General features: G+C 35.0%; 1 protein-coding gene across 1 annotated transcript in view; it reads left to right on the top strand.

Annotated features, from left to right (window-relative positions):
• The window catches only part of UHRF2 (ubiquitin like with PHD and ring finger domains 2), a 76,254-nt gene that overhangs the window by 14,364 nt on the left and 38,897 nt on the right, over positions 1–22,993 (top strand). Inside the window, exon 3 of the mRNA XM_010993417.3 lies at positions 4,161–4,420. Coding sequence (XP_010991719.1) covers positions 4,161–4,420 — 260 coding nt within the window. The remainder of the gene's footprint in view (positions 1–4,160; positions 4,421–22,993) is intronic.

Below are 22,993 nucleotides of genomic sequence, written 5' to 3'. Positions count from 1 at the left end.
TTTAGTTGGGTTTTTGCTTTGTTTTAGTAGATGTTACTTTCTTAGAGCAGGTCTAGGTTCACAGTAAAACTGAGTAGAAGGTATAGAAGTCTCTCAAAATGTTGATACAACATCACCCAAAGTCCCTAGTTTACATTAGGATTCACTCATGGTTTTTCATATCTTGTAGTTTTTGGAAATGCTTATCAGCTCTTAACTTTCTTAGTAATTCAGTTTAAATTATCTTAGCAGTATCCTCTGTTTTTATTTTAATCATATAAGTTTTAAGTATTTGCTACTGAATTATCTTCCAAACCCATGTTTACAGAAGAACTTTATCCTCTTTCATGCAATTTGACCCATTCAGATTTATCCTAACTTAGTATGTCTTTGTAATATGTACAGACTTTCCTTTAGAATTTAAAAGCATTTTTCCCCATTCAGTTTATATGCATTATCATGAATGTTGAACTAGACTTAATAGGATAATTTGTAGTTTTTGTTCCTGGTTATAAACCTGGAGTTACACTACTCAAAGAATTGTCTACCTCTGTGGACTGTTCTTGTATATGTGTGATGTTCAAGCCATATTTTGATTGACTTAGGTTTCTGCTAACTCTATATTGCCAAATACTGAAGTATTCAGATAGTATATTCTCTTTGCCTGCTAGTGCCTTATATTTGATATGCAAATTCAGTATTTCATTTGTACCTCTTACTGTTCTGTAGTTAAGTTTTTATTGCTAAACATAATTTTTGCTGTCAGTGTTTTAGTATCAAGTCTATACTCCATCATTTGCTAGAATAATTGTGTAATGCTATGTGAAACCTCTTTATTTTTGATTTGCCAAGAAAGAGCATGAGAGACCTTAATGTTGATTTTTTTCATTAGTTTTAGCCAGTGTTGCCTGTAAGAAACTACATGTCTTTAAACTTGTCAGTGACTATTATAGAAAAGCTTCTGTCCATTCCATTTCTGATTCTTTGTCTAGCCTGATTGGACCTGAGGTCTTTTTCTTTTCTCCTAAACTCTTCATTCTTGCATTAAACTTTGTTTTTCAGGTTATTTCATTGCCAAATATTGTACCTCTTCTGTTAGTGATAGTTAATACTTCTTGTTTTTGTCTGTATTCTCTCTACCTTTTATGTTAGAAGGTGATTTGAAACCTCTTTAATAGCTTGAATACCTTATTTAAGTTCTTCACTTAACCTTTTAAAGGTCCTATTTACCTGTCTTATCATAAAGCTTCATGATATAGTGTAGCAAGAACATGAGCTTTAAGATCAAGATGTCTTCAGATCCTAGCTTTACATTTCACTGACTTGCTTTTTTCCCCAAGTTTCCTGTATTAGTATATTATTAACATCTTAGATTAGTATGATAGATTTGTTACTATTAATGAACTACTACTGACACATTATTAATCTTTATCCAGAGATTGTTTAGATTTCCTTTGTTTTTACCTATAGTTCTTTGTTTCTGTTCCAGGACCCCATATTACATTTAGTTGTCATGTCTCCTTAGGCTCCTCTTGTCAGTTTCTTACTGCTTTTGACGTCTTTGACAGTTGTGAGAACTTGTCAGGTGTTTTGTAGGGGGCCCCACTACTGGAATCTGCCTGACGTTTTTCTCATGGTTAGAGACAAGGGCTGTGGGGTATTGGGAGGAAGACTGTAGAGGTGAAGGGCCATTTTCATCACGTCATATCAAGAGTACATACTTGCAACATGACATCACTGTTGATGCTGACCTTGGTCACCTGCCTGAGGTAGTGTTGATCCTGCTCGCAACTGATTCTGATGCCAGAGAAACAAGAGGGTATGTAGAGAAGGCCTCTGACCCTACCAGTGACCACCTTTTTGGGTCACCATTCAGGAGAAAGTAGTCACAGCAAGGGGACAGCCCACACAGAGAGCAGTTCTTACATTGACAGGCACTATGACAGGCACCTGACTATCCACGACTTCATTTGTCCCCGTGAGGTGGGTGAAATCATTATTCTCCTGTTCCAGATTAGAGGGCTGAGCTCCTGAGACCTCACAGCCAGGAGGCCACAGGGCCACACTGGCTGAGCACTGCTCCAAGCTGCAGGCTGTCCCAGAATGAAGGTAAGGGAGCCAAAGAGGCTGGAGCCCCCTCTCCCAGGGTGACAGCGGGGACAAGAGACATGCAGTGCCTCCCCTTAGAGCCCACATCTGAGCCCTGGCCAGAGACCAACTCATTCCTCCTAGTCCAAGTGTTCTGAGTGGGAGATACCCACATAGATAGAAGTTGAAAGACAACCAAGCCGAGGGAAGGATATAGCTCAGGAGTAGAGTGCATGCCTAGCAAGCACAAGGTCCTGGGTTCATTCTCCTCATTGTCTTTGATTTGAAGCAAGTCAACTTGTCAGAGCCTTTTTTTCCTTATCTTGTAAAATATCAATTATTTATTATTAAGGCTGTTAGAGTTAGACAAGCCTAACTAAAGGAGCCTTGCACAATATGTGGTATATGGGTATTTAACTTCAGTTCATTCTTACCTTGACCCCTACCCCAAGTTGTAACCTTATGTCAGAATTCTTTTGGGCACCTTAAGGGTCTTACACCCTCAGGAAGAGCTAGATTGATTAGGTGATGATCTTGTACTAGTAGTGTCATTTTCTTTTTTTTTTTAACTTTTTTTTTATTTATAATCATTTTACAATGTTGTGTCAAATTCCAGTGTTCAGCACAATTTTTCAGTCATTCATGGACATATACACACTTGTCACATTTTTTTCTCTGTGAGTTATCATAACATTTTGTGTATATTTCCCTGTGCTATACAGTGTAATCTTGTTTATCTATTCTACAATTTTGAAATCCCAGTCTATCCCTTCCCACCCTCCACCCCCCTGGCAACCACAAGTCTGTATTCTCTGTCTATGAGTCTATTTCTGTCCTGTATTTACGCTTTGTTTTTGTTTGTTTGTTTTTGTTTTTGTTTTTGTTTTCTAGATTCCACATATGAGCGATCTCATATGGTATTTTTCTTTCTCTTTCTGGCTTACTTTACTTAGAATGACATTCTCCAGGAGCATCCATGTTGCTGCAAATGGCATTATGTTGTCGGTTTTTATGGCTGAGTAGTATTCCATTGTATAAATATACCACATCTTCTTTATCCAGTCACCTGTTGATGGACATTTAGGCTGTTTCCATGTTTTGACTATTGTAAATAGTGCTGCTATGAACATTGGGGTGCAGGTGTCATCCTGAAGTAGGGTTCCTTATGGATACAAGCCCAGGAGTGGGATTCCTGGGTCATATGGTAAGTCTATTCCTAGTCTTTTGAAGTAGCGTCATTTTCTTCTTTTTAAGGGCTTTAAAAAATATTGAAGGCATGTCTCTTGGTTATTGCTCCTGAAAGGGCCTTGACCTTTAGACCAATTACCTCACCTTTTTTAGAGAGAATTTTTTTAAAAACCAGATTCCTTATGGTAATTCTCAAACTCTCTGGTACACCTGTTTTCTAAAACCCTGTTTTCCTTTTGTTATATTGCATGGTTTAGTTCTGGATCATTCATTAGAATTAAATACAGACATCATTTTACATCTTTATAGCTCTGTTCTTTTTATATGTTCTTTGTTCTTTGAGGTACTAAATAATGCATTTGCTAGTGAGTTACTAACTGTTGGTGGAACTTAACCCCATTTTGTAGAAGTGGTTTCACTGGATTCTTCCCATATGTATAAGTCCCTTGTTTTCAAGTTTTTTCTGTTGAATACTTCACTGTTTTATGGTTAAGCTGACTGTAAGTTATCTTTAGGATTCTGAAGAAATTAATGAAACTAACTAGTAACACACTCATAATACCTTAAAGTCCTGGCTTTTCATTAGTGACATTCTTATTGAATGACTCTTGGGGGCACAAGAATTATATTTTAATAGTCTTGTATAGATGCCAGTAAGGAATAGTTAAAGAAAATATCTATTTCATTGAAGGATATTGGGAGGAAAGATAATTTTCATAATAGTAAATAACAGATTTGACAGTATAACCTAAAAAGAATAGTTTTGATATAATCTTTTGAAATTAAACGTGAGTAACTGCAAATATTAACTATAATAAACCCTCAAAGTAACTTTAAATTATATTAAGGTTTTTGAAGCAATAGATGAAATTATGCTTCATTAACTAATTTTAAACTTTTTTTAGGTAAATGAATTGGTGGATGCCAGAGATGTCGCCCTTGGTGCTTGGTTTGAGGCACGTATACATAGTGTTACTAGAGCTTCTGATGGACATTCACGTGGCAAAACTCCACTGAAGAATGGCAGTTCTTGTAAAAGGACTAATGGAAATGTAAATCATAATTCCAAAGAGAACACAAATAAATTGGACAATGTACCCTCTACGTCTAATTCAGACTCTGTTGCTGCTGATGAAGACGTTATTTATCATATCGAGTATGATGAGTAAGTGCTCATGCTATTGAGGACTTCATTCATGTTTTTGTTTATAGAAGCAAAATCTTAGATTTCAAGATTGTTTTCAAATAGCAGTCTTTCTGAAGAAATAACTTAGGGGTCTTGTTCAGTCTATTACATTTGTTTTTGTTTCTGTTTGTTTAGTGGTCATAATGTAATAAGGGCTCCTTAACAGTCAGCATCTCTGGCTCCTTAAGTGGTTTGTTTATTTTACTATCCTAATAGCTGGGTTAATTTAATTTGTAAGGGTTTCTCCTTGTCTCTTCTAGTATTAGGGTTTTTTTAGTATGTGTTTTAATAATATTTTAGAAAGTGTATAACAACAATGTAGTGAGTAGCTTTTAAAATGAAGTTGAAATATATTTTAAAACAGCTTATTAGTGAGATAGTTCACAGATACAATATACACATTTCAAGGGTACAATTGACTCTTTTTAGTACGTTCACAGTATTATGCATTATCACCAACTAATTTTAGAATATTTTTATTTTCCTCCAAAAACCCATATACTTAGCAGTCACTTCCTCATCCCCCTCTCCCAACAGAATGTTTTTAAATGGTCATGTGAAAACAGTATTAAGAACTTGTTTTGAGGGCCTAGATTCTAACACTGAATTATCATTTTCTTTACCTATTTTCAAAATCATAGTTTTAAAGTTACTATGGGGACAGATTTATTTATTCAGCACTAAATGAACTTTAAGTTATTACTCAAGCTTAATATGTATGGAAAATATGCTACCAAATCCTTACAGAGAATAAGAGTTCAAGATCCTAAAATGGTTGTGGTTTGTGGCGGGGGGGGTTACCAAAAATGGTATAAAAGACTTTAGTGTCAACTCGGATTTCCAGGATACCTGGGAAAGGGTCAAAAGTAGATCTCTTTAATCTTCACTTTTCTGATGCTTCTTAAGGTTGTGACTAACTTGCCAACATGACTTATTTCAAATGTGCCATCATACTGCTTTCTACTATAGTAGATGATGATAGAACCAACAACTAGAATGAATATTAAGATCTGGGATTGGCCAGGACTAGCAATATTGGTAAATCAAGGCTGGGATAGAAAGGAACTGGTGATGGTATATTGATAGTAACCAGTCTCTTGGTTTATGAATACAGTGGTAAAGAGATAAAAGACTGTATTAGTGGGGGACTTCAGCTATCTGTATATCTGCTGTCAACAAGTAGAGTTCTTGAGTGACTTTGAGTTTTTAGTTCTTAGAGAATAGAAGAAATAACTTGGAGACCTGGAATCTGATTCTGGCCAATAAAGGAGCTTATCTGGCGAAAAAATACTGTCCAGAATGGCACAACATAGAAATAGGGTAAGAAGCTTTAAACACTAAGTGAACTAAGGCTTATTAAAGTTTTACAGTTTTAGGAGCTCTTAGTTGATTTTCGAATAAGAATTTCCAAGAGATAGGCCTGAGTTTTGTGTAATGTTAGAGCAGAAATCATAGTACTTTAGCTTTTATTCTTTAATGAAGGAGAAATTTGTCTTGATACAACGAATGTTAAAGGGAGTCCAAACCCAGCATGCATGAGAAGACTAAAATTATCTGTCCAAAATAATTTTACATGATGGAGTTGTTTCAGTGCTAGCAACTTAAGCATGATAGCTGAACTTTCTTAGAGAAATAAGATATCAGAAGCTTGGTGGTAGATGTCATTAACATCTTTAAAAAGAGAAAAGGACTATATAAAATAAAGTATAAAATATATGTACTTCTGGACAAAAGTCCCAAATAACACAAGGCTGGTGTAAGCACCCAGAAAGAATCATGAACCCACATGGATGTGATAACAAATCCTGTTAGTTTCGTTCTTCATCATTATCAGAAAATTAAGTTAAAAGGTACAGTAAAGTGTATATTAATTTCATTAATAAGTTATTAACAGGTTCTTCTTTAGATGGAGGATGCATTGAAGAGAGATTTGGAGTGTATGGCTTAGCAGTAGTAGACATTTTTATTGAGTAGTAAGCTCCAAGTTAGTCAACAGCATGTGGCTATCAAATAGTTACATGGTGGGATGTTTTATTAGGAGTAAGATATCTAGAACAGGACTGGTGGCGCTACCATTGCACTGGGCTGGTTATTCCCTACTTGGAATATTATTCTCCATCTTACATGCTTCAATACCAACAGACCCCTGTGCATCTTCAGTGTAGAAATCAAAATGTACAGATGTAAAAGCATCATGAAGAATAGCTGAAGGAACTAAATATTCAGCTTGAAAAGACTTGGATCATGATAGCTTTCATATTTGAAAAGCTCTGTTTAATAGAAAGTGCTATACAACGTAGAAGGTAGGTTTTAGGATAATGTAAACTTGCTACCTGTCAAATCTAAGGATAGGGAACTGTCTGCCCTAAGAAGTAGCCAGTAAACAGACATTGGCTGTCTTCAAACATAGGAAAAATTAATAGAAATATTATATTGCAAAGAGAAATAACAAAAAGTTATGTCTTCTAATCCAATCACTCTTGATTTGTCTAATCCAATCTAATTCTTACTTCCAAGACAGTATCTCTTAGATAATTTTTTGTACTTGTAAGTTTACAAAATAGTTTTTAAGTACTTAAAGGCTACCATCCTATTCCATTTATACTGATTTAGTACTGTCATTTCCCTCAAATGGAATAACTTCATTTTTCTCACAGAATAAGTTGAAAGTAATCTGCTTAATAACTCCAATCCCCTGAGTGCAGCAATGTATTTTGAATAAGCTGTCATTTAGCCAAGGCACAAAGGTACTATACATTAGACCAAGGAACCTGTCTCAATTCTTTGGGGATATGCAGTGTTTGTCAGTTTAAAGTGGCACCATTTTAAAGTTATTTTTATAGAGAACTACACATCCTAGTACAATACCAGACCAGATGAAATGAACTTAATTAAAACTGTTGCTGGGGGGATGGTATAGCTCAGTGGTAGAGTACATGCCTAGCGTGCACAGGGTCCTGGATTCAATTCAAAAAATAAATAAACCTATAATTACTTCCCGCCTATTAAAAAAGAAACATTTTAAAAAAATAAAAAGAAAAAAATAAACAAGAAACAAAAATACAAAAAATTTTGAAAACTGTTGCTGACTCAGAATAAGATAAATAGGTATACTCTTGCATCTTGAGTCCTCACTCAAGTTAGCAGAGTTGAAAACAGTTTTAATCTATGAGGAGTACTAGGTGTTACAGATTGATGTTATTTACTAGGTAGATGAATTTCACAAAACAAACCCCCACCCCAAAAGCGAAATCCTAGTAGTCAACATTGTTTTAGAATCTAAATGAAATCATTTATTTTCTCATCTTTCTCTACTTTTCCTTTCAAAATTTATGAGTACAAATATTCTGAGATCACAAAAAGCAAGGTATGTTAAGAGATTAATATGAAATGTTTTGAAATGTAAGAGTTTTTCTGTTGACAAGGGTCCCTTTTCTACAGATTCCTTAATGAACATAGACTGAATTGTTGACAGCTTCTTGTGAAGATTTTGTGGGTTGTCAATCATAAGGCCTAGATGCGGCCTTGTAAACTTTGATTCACTTACTGCAAATAGTATAAAGCAAAACTGGAGTTAACATCTAAGTGTCTGGTACAAAGAACATATTTGTGTGTTTTATTTGTAATTGCTATTCTATACCACTCATCTGTCATCACCCTTGTCTTATAGCAAAGGCTTTGCATTTTTAGAACTCAGCCATCCTAGTAAGTACTTGGGGAGAAAGAGTTAGCAGTAGAAATATTAAATTGAGACTTTAGAGGAACTTAGATTCCAAAGGATTCTTAGATCTTCTGTTTAATTTCTGTTAAATTTTCTTTTAACTTTTTAAAAGCAGCTTAAGATATAATTCACATATCATTCAATTTACCTATATAAAATGTAGAATTCAGTGTTTTTTTTCTTTTTACAGGATTGTACAACAATGACTACAATCTAATTTAGAAAATTTTCATCCTCCAAAACCTCATACCCATTAGCTGTCACTGCCCATTCCCTCTACCCTCACCAGCCCTTCCCCCAAACCCCTCCCAGCCGTAGGCAGTCATGAATCTGACTCCATGGATTTGCCTGTTCTGGACATTGCATATAAGTGGAATCCTATAATATATAATCTTTTGTGACTAGCTTTCTTCACTTGGCATAAATGATTCGAGGTTCATACATGTTGGAGCTTGTATCAGTGCTTTATTGCTTTTTAATGCCAAATAATATTCTATATACCACATTTTATTTAGCCATTTATCAATTGATGAACACTTACGTTTTCTACTTTTGCTGCTATGAACCTTCATGTACTATCTTTTTGTGTAGATATTTGTTTTAATTTCTTTTTGATATGTATGTGGCGATGGGATTGTGGGCTTGTATGGTAGTTGTATGTTCAATCTTCTGAAGAACTGTCAAATTCTTTCCAAAGTAGCTGCACCATTTTTACATTCCATCAGTTGTGTATGAGGGTTCCAACTTCTCCACAACCTCACCAAAACTTAGGTCTTTTTGACTAGAGCCATCCTGGTCAGTATGAAGTGATATCTCATGGTGGTGGTTTTCTCTCTTGTTGTTTTCATTGAAGTGTAATTGACCTACAGCACTGTATTAGCTATAGGGGCACAACATAGTGATTCAGTATTTCTATATAGTACAAAATGAACACAGCCCTAAAGCTGTATTTATTGGAGAGTGACTATGCTTGATTGAAACGTTTATTTTTAGTGGTATTTTAAACAGAAAATAAGAGGGAAGGGGATTCAGAAGTGAGCAAATGTCAAAGTAGTACAGGCAAGTATAAATCTATGGAGTGATAAAGGGATCAATTAAAGAAAAGGGAAAAGTTGATGTTCTCTTTATTGTATAGTAGGGTTGTAATATGTATGCTTCCATAACTTGCTAAAAGTTGTGTTTATTCCCGTTAGTTATTCTCTGTAGTTAAAGTATAACACTTTTGAGGATACTGAATGTCTAAATTCACAAAGCTGTGGCTGCAACCTTGTAAAAGTAAAGACCCTGAAGCTATTGTAATGAAGAGCCATCATGCTGACTGAAGGGGAAGTAGACTTGGAAAAGGGCAGTCATTTCTTTAGTGTTTCTAGTGGACTAAAATATCTATAGCATAGTTTCCAGCTATTTAATGACATTAACTTCTTTTTTTTCAACTTAGATATTTTGTTTTTATTGAAGTGCAGTCAGTTATAATGTGTCAATTTCTGGTATATAGCACAATGTCCCAGTTATACATATACATACATGTTCATTTTCATATTCTTTTTCATTAAAGGTTATTACAAGATACTGAATATAGTTCCCTGTGCTATATAGAAGAAACTTGTTTTTTAATCTATTTTATATATATAGTAACTAACATTTGCAAATCTCAAACTCCCAAATTTATCCCTTCCCACCCCCTTTCCACAGTAACCATAAGATTGTTTACTATGTCTGCAAGTCTATATCTGTTTTGTAGATGAATTCATAGTGTCTCTTTCTATTTTTAGATTCCACATATAAGTGATATCATATAGTATTTTTCTTTCTGGCTTACTTCACTTAGAATGACATTCTTTAGGTTCATCCATATTGCTGCAAATGGCATTATTTTATTTTTTATGGCTGAGTAGTATTCCATTGTGCAAATATACAACAACTTCTTTATGCAGTCCTCTATTGATGGACATTTAGGTTGCTTCCATGTCTTGGTTATTGTAAATAGTGCTACTGTGAACATTGGGGTTCATGTATTTTTGAGTTAGAGTTCTCTCCAGATATATACCCAGAAGTGAGATTGCTGGATCATATGGTAAGTCTGTTTTTAGTCTTTTGAGGAATCTTCATACTGTTTTCCATAACGGCTGCACCAAACTACATTGCCACAAGCAGTGTAGGAGGGTTCCCTTTGCTCCACACTCTCTCCAGCATTTATTGTTTTCGAACTTTTGAATGATGGCCATTCTGAGTGGTGTGAGGTGATACTTCAGTGTAGTTTTGATTTGCATTTCTCTGATAATTAGTGATATTAAGCATTTTTTCATGTGCATATTGGCCATTTGTATGTCTTCATTGGAGAATTGCTTATTTAGGTCTTCTGTCCATTTTTCGACTGGGTTGTTTTTCAGTTATTAGGTTGTATGTGCTGTTTATATATTCTGGAAATTAAGCCTTTGTCAATTGCATCATTTGCAAATATTTTCTCCCATTCTGTAGGTTGTCATTTAGTTTTGCTTATGGTTTCCTTTGCTGTGCAAAAGCTTTTAAGTTTCATTATGTCCCATTTGTTAATTTTTGATTTCATTTCTATTGCCTGGGTACGCTGCCCTAGGAGAACATTGCTAAGATTTATGTCAGAGATTGCCATGTACAAAACCATTTTTTTCTATGAAAAAAAGATGATTTATGTCATAAAATGTGGAGTTTATTTTTTTGTATGGTGTGGAGTATTCTAACTTCATTGATTTACTTGCTTCCATCCAGTTTTCCTAACACCACTTGCTGAAGAGACTGTCTTTATTCCATTGTGTATTCTTGCCTCCTTTGTCGAAGATTGACCATAAGTCTGTGAGGTTATTTCTGGGTTCTCTATTCTGTTCCATTGATCCATGTCTGTTTTCGTACCAGTACCATGCTGTTTTGATTACTGTACCTCTGTAGTTTTGTCTGAAGACTGGGAGGGTTATTCCTCCAGCTTTGTTCTTTTTCTTCAGTATTGCTTTGGCAATTCTGGGTCTTTTGTGATTCCATATAAATTTTAGGATTATTCTAGTTCTGTGAAAAATGTCCTGGGTAATTTGATAGGGATCACATTAAATCTATAGATTGCCTTGGGCACTATGGCCATTTTAACAATATTGAGCAATCTAAGAGCATGGGATATCTTTCCATTTATCTAAGTAATGGCATTAACTCTTATGTGCCAAACTCTGAACTAAATTCTCATGTGAATGCTTATGTAATCTTCAGCGTAACTTTAATGTTAGTTAGACTAACTCGCATATGAAGAGACCACGGCTTACTTATGTAATTTGCCACAGGTAACATGTGTTAAATGATCTGACTCCAAAGCCCAATAGTTAACCAGTATGCTTCATTGCCACTCTCCCTAAACATGGTACATGTAATAGCCTGTACTTCTTTTGTCTTCAAAGGTCAGCCTGGGATTTAGACTTTGCCTGGGATTTAAAGCAGACACAAACGTACAACTTCCATTGAGTTAAACCATGGATATGAGAGCAACTGAAGCAACCCTGATGAATTTAAGTTTTACTTATCACTTGGCTGCTTTATCTGCAGGTACAGGCTTAAATCCTTATCCTGCTTTTGTATTAAGAAACATCTGTTCTCAGTGGATTTAGGTTAGATTCATTTTAATTGACTAGACTAGCAATTCTCAACTCTGACTACACATTAGTTGTCTAGGAAGCTTTAAAAATATGAATCCCTAGGACCTACACCCAGGACTTCTGGTATGAATGATTTGAGGAAACTCCAGACATTTATGTTTGAAAAGTTCCTCTGTGATTCTAATGTGTAACCATGGTTGAGAACCGGTGCCTTAGACCAGTGGTTCTCAAAGTATAGTCCTTGGCTAGGGACATAAGTATTACTTGTTAAAAATCCGCATGCTTGCATGTACTCCGGACATAATGAATTAATCTCTGGAAGTGGCCCAACAATCTATGTGTTAATAAGTCCTCTTGATTATCACTCATGGATTACCTCTTATCTAACCTTATTAATTGTCATCACACACCTGCAGGAAAGAGGTAGATATGACAGTTTAAATATAGTAAATCTATTTTATTAAAGGCTGAAGATGATATATAATACCTGAGGAATCTGAGTGTTCATCTTTATTTTGGTACATAAATAGGTGACTTGTGGCTTACTGACTTTTCCATTTTGTTTCCATATAGATACAGTTAGTAAAGTCTTTTTCTAAAAGAAATTATAATTTTATTCAAGCTAAATGATGTATGTCATTTAAATGAGGGACCATTTTCCACTATGCAGTCTTTACCTATATCAATTTTGCATAGAAAGCAGTGTCCATAAGTTGTTTGTGGAAAATTTATCCTTCATGGTGTGTTGGTAAATTCTTGAGGGGAGAATAATAGTTGAATATTCTTAGATCTAGTACTGGCTTTCCTGTTCAAGTCAATCTTAAATATACCAGTTGGTCCTTCTTAAACTTTATCAGTTTGGCTTAGTCCTGAAGTAGATCTCAGAATATCCTGATACTTTCTAAGGATTCAACATGTATCTTTAGTTAGTCTTACAGATCACTTAAAAAGATGAATTTGTGAATACTGTTCTTGTTAGATGACTTGCTTTCTTTAAATGCTTTCTTAAATTAAGTGGTCTTACTTAGAGATTTTGATTTATAAATTTTACTGATGTTTATAAAGAGAAAAGTAAGCTAGGAAACACATAGTAGTTTGGACAAGGATAGTATATATCTAAAGAGGGAAAATGCTAATGACAGTCATTTTTTTTTCTGTATCATTTCTTAATAATTGTCCATGACGAGGCAAAGTTGAAATTTTTAAACATAAATGTGAAGCGTTTTTCATAATGACATGAAAATTACAGTATGATCTACCATGCTCTAGTGTTCACATTTAAAATAGAATGTAAGTTTACCTCAGAAACAAAGATTCTTTTATTTTGACTTTTTAGTAAATTAATCTGAAGTGACCTTTTTAAAGCATGGTTCAATAATTCTTTTGTTAAAATAACACTACATGCCAGGTACTACACAAGTACTTCACCTGGATTATCTCATGTAATCCTCTTTTTAAAAATGAGTGAAGTGGATACTTTTTTATGTGTAAAGTAGAAATAGCTTGAGATTTAGAGAGGTTAAGTAACTTACCCAGTACTGAACAACAAGTTAAGTAATATAACCCAGATTCAGAAAAGGACATACTTCCTACCTCCCATACTACCTCTCATTTTGAAAGAAACATGATAAAATATTTTAATATATATAAAATATTATTAAATTATTATGTAGCTTAAAAATTTTATGTCTCAAGTTATGATGCTTTCGCAGAACAGAATCCTTAAACCAATAAACATAAAAACACCTGTGTGCCTTTTTCTGTAAGGAAAATTCAAAGCTCATTAGTATTCAAAGAAATTTTTAAACCAAATAGGTTAAACTGCTCCTTTTAACTCACTGTCAACGTTCTACCATGGGGTTGAGATCAAATGGAAATGTCATAGCATCACTTAGGACTTGGAGGGTAATTTATGTGAGGGTATAATTAAAAGCTTATCTGGCAGACATCTTGGGATAATGTTCTCATTGCTCCCAGCGTTCTTTTAAGATTTTTTGAGCTATTCTAAGCCTGTGGTGCTTGCTTTTGAGTAGCCTTAATTATGGCTACTGCAAATAGAAGTCAGTGAGCCAATTCTGAATAAAATCATGTGGTATTTTTAGGTTAAAAGTTGCTGTTTTTCTATAAAGTAACAAAACTGATTTTCTTTAATGTACTGATATAGGAATCTATTTCTAAAGGCGTCCCATTTGTGCAATGTCAAAATGTAATGATTTCTGGGTTTTGATGGCAGAAAGGGTGTAAGAATTTTTTTTAATCAAGTCAGAATATCATGTTGATCTTGATTAGGGAGCCATAATGAGAGGTTTAGTTTTAGAACCCTGGTGCAGTGACTAGTCTGCCCCATTGTCTTTTGGTTGTTACTGACATGTTTGCCAAAGACTTGGAGTATTTCCTGTTTCTGTGACTTGCAGTTTTGAATGGATGACAGTCAAAAGGAGTGCAGAAAATGGTCTTTGACCTTATTGTGCTCTTATGTTAAAAGATCACTTAGTGCTTAGAAAAATGACTACAGTTATCAGTTGATTTCACCTTTTCAACTTTATACATCATTCCTTTACTTTAATATTTCTCAAAAAGATGATCAGCAACACTGCAGATTCACCAAGTTAAGGTGTTTATAATGCAGATTCCTAGGAACACCAAAGCCTACCACCACTTCTTGCATTGGATGGGTCTAGAATAGAGCCCAGGAACCTGCTTTTTAAGCAGGTACCCCAGGAGCCTATTAAGGATACAGAGCATTTGGTTTTCTTACAGGCTGTATAGTTTCAGGAATTAGAATCAGAATTTGGTTTGAATTCCAGGTCTTTGGTTTGTTTTTTGCTTTGTTTTGTTTGAACTCTTTCAGGTTTAATTTCCTCACATGTGAATATCTACTTGACCATGTTTTTACCCCCTAATAACCTTGAAAAGTACCCAGTAATAAGCATCAATCAAACTTTCTGCTTTCCGTTTATTAATAAAGCCAGGTTATATTTTGGTAAGTACTCTTAAGTAACACCAAGTTATATTGTTTCTACTATTATCAGAACAGTTAAACACCATTGTTAATGTATTCAACAAGAGATTTATTTCCATGTAATATAAAAGTCCTACTTTTAGCAGTTTTAAATAAGTTGTTCTTTATTGTCTGTTAGTAGGCTTCACATTTAAGGTGTGAAACTTGATAATGATATTTATTAGAATAAGAAATGCTTTCTTTTTACACGTGGTATGACATTAAAAATGTGCTAAGCTAGAATATGCCTCCCGATGAATCTTATCCTTATTTAAGCATATTAACCCCAGAAATCAATGTTCTGAAGGAAGTTTTTGGGGATATTTGTTAGCTACATACAGTTTGTCTTTTAAAATTATTAGCTTATAAGTCACCTAAGGAAATGCAGTTTTACTATTTTATAATAAACCTATTTTAAAAATAGTACTTAATCAATTTCCCTGAAATTTAATTCCGCAGGCTTTACTGAGTGAGTGTTTTGTCAATTGAAAACAAAATTGGTTTTTGCTAAGATGTCACATAGTTTAGGATAATCAAAAGCATACATGCTGAAAGATAGCTCTAGAAGATAACTGAAATATATCTGGAGCAATGAAAGTGTCACTGGGAAAACAAGCTTAGAGGTATTTAAGGCTTATCTGAGTATATAGACTTTATAACACCAAAGTGTTTCTAAACTTTCAAAGATGCAAAGTAGCTAACTAGAATAATTTCTTATACCTATGTTAAAATAATACCTTGACTTAAGGTTCTGAGAACAGTAGGTCATACAGTATAAGAGAAAAAGAGGACCCTAGTCTCATCCTTCCGGAAGGTATGTGTTGGCTTGTGGTACTGTGTATGTAAAATGAGTCTTGATACATTGGCACCTCTCTGCTTCACGTCTCTGGGGATATGTTGAGCCCTGTTTTAGAAACTCTTCAAACTTCCAGCACTTCACAAAATGTCTCATACAGTCTCCTGCACAGTTTCTCAGTGCAAATGCTGACCAATTTGTAGTGGCTATCTTCAGCCAGACCTAATGGGAGGCAGGGAATGCTGTGTTGGAGACTGCCTATACTTAAAGACTTTCTTGAGTACTAGTATAATTAACAGTTGAGCTGACTACAAGTTTCTTCTTTTTAAGAACACTAAAAACATAATCTTTGAAAGCCTTTCTCTTATTAGCTCTGTATAGAGTTCTTGGTTCCCACTTGCCTATCTAGATTAAAGCTTCTCAGGAAGAAGAGCAGAATCAAGGAGATTGTTTTGAAACACAGTGGTCATAATTTATTAAGAGCTTTAGTTATATATAAAAGCGGATTTTTCTATTTAATGAACTGCATGTTTCCAAACATTTGTGGGCCTGGTATATCCCAAATACAATAAAATTTGAACATGGTGCCTGCTTCTCAATGAAAAGTTGCTGTTCCACAGCGTAAGAGTATTGTGATAGACACTCTAAAAGCTAGGTGTGCATATATCTAAAGCTCTGAGAATACAAGGTAGAGAAGATACTTCTGTATTCTTGAAGGAGAACAGCTGGATACCAAAGATAAGTAAGTAGGAAATAAGGAGGGTAGGTTAGTATGGCTGGAGTGGTGTAGGAGGTATATGGTATTTAATTAGTAAGAAATGAAAATAAAGGTGAATTTCAGGATTTCCAGTTAAGTATGGCAGATAAAGATGCATGTTTGTCTCCACTCCTTAAACCTTCCTAGAAGACAATAAAAGAATAAATGCATAGCCCCCAAGGACAAAAAATATGATACAAGTAAGAGAGACGAGAAAGCAACAAAATTTTGAAAGGTAAGAAGCTAATGGGTAAAAGATAACTAACTTAGCAGGCCAGAAAAAAGCTGAAACCAAAGGATGAGAAGCCAACAACAAGCAAGTAAACTGGTATTGAAGAAACTTTGGAAGGCTGAGGCCTTGGATTTACCAGGTACTTTGGAAATAGACATGGAATAAAACTGAGAACAAGAGGTTTGATTCATTAATATAAAAGAACATTTTAATTGCTTCCACCCTACTCAAGGTTTAAACCAAGAAAGAGGAAAAGTGATATTCAGGGAACAGAATTCAACATAGGAAGTAATGAAAGGAGATGTCAGCATGACAGCTGTGGAACAGATCTAGGCCTAAAGAGCAAGCTGCCCAGATTAGAGTAGGACAGAGGTCTCTAACAGATGTTTTAAAATCCAAAAGATTAGTAGAGTACCTGAAATGTCTCAATGTAGAAGAGTTTTAACTGTGGCAGAATGGAGATAATTAATGATAGGTACATAGAAAACTGAGCATGCAGCAACCAGAAAGAAAATTAAGCACTCAGTGGAAAACAAAGCTATGGAAGAAAGGACATGTAATTAAATCATACTTTATTATTTAGCTGTGAACACTTACTTACTCAACATGTGGAAAAAATACTGATTTTTACAAACAGCTGTTTTTATAATGTGCTTAACAGCAAGAAAGTTTGTAAATCCTTGCAAAAGTATGGATCTAGAACCAGATGGTCAGAGTTTGAGTCATGTTTCTGCTGCCTACTACTGTCCTAATAACTTAACTTCTGTGCCTCATCTGTAAAAAGATGAATAGTGCCTACCTCTATCTTAAGAGTTGTTAATATGTTAATACTTAGAGCAGTCCCAACAATTATAAGGAAGAGGAGGATGGAGGCAAATGAACTGTGCGTGAGGGATGGGTAAAATAACAGTTTAAAGTAAAAATCAATGTATAAACATGTTACTTAAAAGAAACAGCTGAGAGTTGAAAATGGTTATATCTGGGGAATAGGAGTCAGGAGTGTGGTGGGGTGGTGCAGGAGGCTGCTTGTCCTCATTGTAAGTCTTGAATGTTAACTTTTTCACTTTTGTACACTTGTGGGAAACTTCTAAAAGTGGCAAGAGCCCAATAACCTTTTGTTTGGATTTTAACTTGAACCACAAGCATTTTATTTTTATTGTAGAAATCTTTGAATTTATGCAGAGGTTGAGAGAAAGTATAATGAACTCATCACTTAGCTTCAACCATTATGAATTTCTAGACAACCTTGTTTGCCACGTGCCAGCATCCTCAAGCACCACTGGATTATTTTAAAGCAAGTCACAACTTTACGTCATTTCAACCAGAAATGGCTTTCACGAGCTATGGTGGGCACACTCCTCAGATCTCCAAGAAATAACTTGCTACAAGGAATGAATGCAGTTAGCTGATAACTTTTAGCCACAGCATTTGGGAGATCTGTCACAGTGTTTGAGCCAAAGCCACACTCTTTCCTGCCATTCTCCAGCCTGTGACAAAGTGTGGCAGGAGTTCTGGGGCCTGGCACTTGGGCCCATTTGGGGAGCTCATGGTCAGTCTTTGCCCCAGAACTTCACCATTACATTGACAAAGACTTTGTCAGAGTTGTACTACACTGTGATGCCTTCCCTGCTTAACTCTTCCTCCCTCTCCTTTCAAAGTGACAGACCAGCATCATCGTCTAAGGGCTTTTGCTACCTAATCCTACCTACCCTTTCTCCCTGTCTTTCATAGGTTCATCTTCATCTTGACATCTTCTCAGAAAATCCAACAGACAAAAGAGCTAAAAGGATTGTTTTTCTTCAGTTTTGTTTTAAATTTTATGTATTGTTGTTGGTGGGAGGTAATTAGGTTTTTTTTTTCTTTAACGAAAGTACTGGGGATTGAATCCAGCACCTCATGCATGCTAGGCATGCGCTCTATCACTGAGCTATGCCCTCCCCCGTGAAAGGATTGTTTTTAAAATGTGCAGAAAAGAGCTAACGTATCAGACCTGATATTTATTACTCTCTGAAAGGTCTGTGTTTGGTTGACCTTTAGGTGTTTGGAAACTTAGTTTTCAGGAGGATTCTCATTATTCCCCGATTAAAAAAAAAAAAAAAAGGTTCACTGTGCCTAAACTGTGTAAACGGTATGTTTATGCTGAACTCCTGCTTCTGGGAGTCTGGAATTTTGGTATGTGCTAGACATTGAGTGACCAATCCCTAATAAAAATCTTGAGCATTCTTTACATCGCTGATAGATAATATTTCACACATGTTGTCAATTTGTTGCTGGAGGAATTAAGTACATTTTGTATGACTCCACTGGGAGAAGACTCCTTGAACTTGCACCTGGTTTCCCTCTGAATGTCACCTCGTTGGCCTTTTTCCTTTGCTGGTTTTGCTTTGTGTCCTTTCACTGTAGTGAATCATAGCCATGGGAACAACTATATATTTTCCTTTGAGTTCCCCTAGCAAATCACTGAATCTGAGGTGGTTTTGAGGACCCTAACACATTTTAAAAAAAACAAACCAACAACAAATGCCACGTGAAATTCATAATTATTTCTGAAAATCGAATAACCAGTAAATATTGATGTCTTTAATTGTCTTTGTAAAAAACTTACTTGGGGTGTTCAGATAAGGATCAAAATCAAGGTCTACTCATTGCATGTAGTTGATAGGTTAAGACTGAGCCCACAAATTCCCCCTACTTTTTTCTTGGTATTTATTTGTACAAGACAAGAGACAGTCGATTCAGTTTTCCCACAGTCTGAATGTTACTGATGACAACTCTGTAGGGGAATTTAGCATGTTCCTCTGTTAGTGCTCATTTCCTGAAAGTTTATACAGTTGTCCCTCAGTATCCATGGGGGATTGGTTCCAGGACCCCCACATATACCAAAATCCGCAGATGCTCAAGTCCCTTGTATAAGATGGCATGTTTGCATAAAACTTATGTACCTTCTCTCATATGATTAAAATTATCTCTAAAATACTTATAATATCTAATACAATGTAAATTCTTTGTAAATAGTTATAAATGCAATGTAACTGCTGTATAAATAGTTGCTGGAGCCTGGCAAATTCAAGTTTTTCTTTTTGGAACTTTCTAGAATTTTTTTCCCAAATATTTTCTATCAGTAGTTGGTTGAATCTACTGATGCAGGACCATGGAGTAAGGAGAGATCATTGTACTTAGAGGCCTGATTGGATTTAAATTCTGTTATTTGATAAGACTAGTTGAGAGATTGTATTTTTTTTTTACCTATTGCATATTATTGGGAGGCATGTAATACCTTTGTGTTTTTGTGGTAACGTTTGGGTGCTGTCAGCCTGATCCATCCATTGTGAAATTTGTTGCCAGCTTTTGATGGTTTTAGCAGCTGTAAAACTACCTAGATCCACTGTTGCATTAAATGCAGTAAAAATGGTGACACATTCTTTCTTTAATTTATTAGCTATAATTCTTTCATAAAAAATTATCCTTAACCAGTTGTTCTGTATATGAAAGGTAGGGTAAACTATTGATTATTTAACTTTTTCAGTGTTCAGGATGAGTAAATTCACTAGCATCCTTCAAAAGTTGGCCAGGGAGATTTTTACAAAGTACCATTATGGAAGAATGGATTTTAATACTTACTTTCATATACCTTAGTTCTTTTTGGTGCCCATATTGTCTCATCCCTGGCCTGGGGAGGCTCCTTCAAGTTGAACCTGACATAATGGTTTTTTTAGGGTTTCTTTTGGTTTGGGTACAGCAGGATGTCCCAGGCTCTTCTATTTGCTGCCAAGCCTGGATTCCACCATTTCTTCAAGGAGCCCTAGTTCTTTTCTGTTAGAGCATATAGTCGGCTGTTCGTTGACGTTTGTTTTGCTTGTGTTTCTATGTCTTCACATTGGACGCAGCTAGGAAATGTTTGTATTGATATTTCCAGTGAAATTTTGAGTTGAAGGATTATAATTTCATTTCTAACCTTGTATAATTTTTTCTCTAACCTTGAAAATTACAGTACCTAATAATGCCACCATTGATAGGCTTTATTCTACTTATATGGTAGTTTCAGGCTAACAGTGCTAATGCAAACAATACGATTAGTGAAAACTTGTTATGTGTTTTACTTTATGTCCTTAGTAAGTAATTGTAGCTCCATTACAGATGTACAGTTAATATAGTGTATTTTCAAGTCACTTGTAATAGTTTTTCTCTGTAGTTAAGTGACTTTTTTCATTGTGCTTTTGGCTTTTAGGAATTTCTCATACTTTGTAAGTTTTGTTTTATAATCATGTGAATCATTATATGGTTCTATAGGTACATCTCCAGAACAGTGTCCATCTTGGTTCCTTCTACCCTATTTTTTTTACCTTTTTGTTGTAACTATATTAGTTTTGGTTTATCATTCTGTCTCAAAATATAAGTGTGTATGTATAATTACATATACACTCACACATACATACACACCTCTTTATGTACGTATACAAATATATATTTCCACACACACTGGGTAGAAAGTAACACACTATGCTGTTTGCATCTTGGGTCTTTTTGTGTTAATGTATCTTTCCAGAACAGATACCATATTCCTTTTTATAGGAGCATAATACTCTGTTATATAATCGTATCATATATTAAGTAGTTTTCTATTATGGACATTAAATTGTTTCTAGTCCTGCTGTTCCAGAGTGTGGCTATAAACAGCCTTGTGTATGTGTTTTTCCATGGGGTTTTGTTATGTTTGTGATGGGTTCCTTGAAGTGGAATTCCTGGATCAGGAATTTACCTGGATCATAAGGTAAATATATAACCAATTTTGCTGGGTATTGCTAAATTCCCTTCTACAAGGAGACAGTGCCACTTGGTATTCCCATTAGCAATGTATGAGAATGCCTGTTTCCCCACAACCTATGAACAGATTGTTACCAAACTTCACAATGTTTTAAGTAGATCTATGTTTTTAGAATCTTTGGCAAAAGTATGGTGGAATCTAAGGTGTAATCCTAATCATAAAGATAGGGAGATGTGTTGAGCCTTGACAGTAGTCTCAGAGAAATGCAGGCCTTCGCTAGGTGGGTACAGTTACACGAAGGTCTTAACAGTATAGCAGAAGGGGGATAACTCCTAGTTTCTGGGAATATGAAAAATTTCCTATAGAGAATATTGAGCATCATCACATTATGGGATGGAAAAGTTTCTTGAATTTGAGTTGTTCCTGAGACATCAGTTAGAGATGTAGTTGGATATATGAATGTGAAAAGAAAAATTGGGGTTAGATTGGAGCTTTTGAGACATCATTCTATGTGATGTTAAGATATGTGTAGATGAAGATGCCCAGGAAAAGAATAATAGTGATACTTGAGCCTAGGCATGTTCTTGACTATAGTAAGAGTAGTTTTATGGGTCCCTTCCATGTTTGCCATTTTATATAGCAACTGACTTCTCTTTGAGTAGCATTAGAAAAAAGTATACTTCATTTTCATGGTTTACTTTTACACACTGTGCATAAAAATTATCTGTCCATATACTCTACCATAAAATTCTGTTCTGAAACCGTGTAAACTTAGTTTCAGGACAAACATAGCTTAAATTTGTTTGTTTTGATGTGAGGAATGATTTATTTTGACTTATCTCCAATAAGCGTGTTTTTATATATAATTTTAAAACTTGATTCAGGTTCTCTATTTTGAAGTATTTTCATTCTTGGTATCTAATTTTGACAAACTCAGGCAAATAGAGAACTTTTTGCCAGTGAAATATGCTTTTTTACTGTATTAAACATACAGAAATACATGGTCATGTCATGATGTCAGAAATATAATTATCACATTACAGCTCAGAAAAAAAATCTCATCTAAAAGAATAGTTTTTTTTATCCTATATGGCCTTAAGAATGTTGAGTCAGGAAACAGTCACAATTTTAGAGTTAGAAAAGCCCTAAATACCTAGTTACAAGTCTTCTCATTTTAGTTCTCAAAACAACCATATGAGGTACAGTTAGTTACCATTAGGTATATTTTACATGTGAGAGAGAGTAATGGAGAAACTAAGAGAAATTTACTTTCTCAGGGATACACAGCAAGAAGCTAAAATGGAATTTAAACCCAGGCAAGCTAAAAATAGAATATATTTTGAGTGAAGACACCAGGGTGATAAAGGATTCAAAAGCTTATACAAGTTGAAGGGTATTTATTTAAAATGTTCTTACTTAGAAGAGAGGGTAGCACGGACCTTTAAATTGTCAAGTATTAGTTCTTTCGTGGAGAGAGTGTGTAGATTTCTTGATGGAACTTAAACATGGAAGGAGTTGCAAAGCTTATCTTTGATCCATTATCAAGTATATTCTCTTTTCTATGTCAGACCTATGTGAAGGTCAGATGGCTCTTCTTAGGGTTGAAACTGCCCTCACATCACTTACTGAGCAGAGGTTGGATGGTTATCTCGGAGGCTTGTGGTAAAAA

This window comes from Camelus dromedarius, chromosome 10, assembly GCF_036321535.1.
Source record: "Camelus dromedarius isolate mCamDro1 chromosome 10, mCamDro1.pat, whole genome shotgun sequence".
In the NCBI taxonomy this organism is placed as follows: domain Eukaryota; kingdom Metazoa; phylum Chordata; class Mammalia; order Artiodactyla; family Camelidae; genus Camelus; species Camelus dromedarius.
Note: the sequence above shows the minus strand (reverse complement) of the source record. Positions and strands in the feature narration are given on the sequence as shown.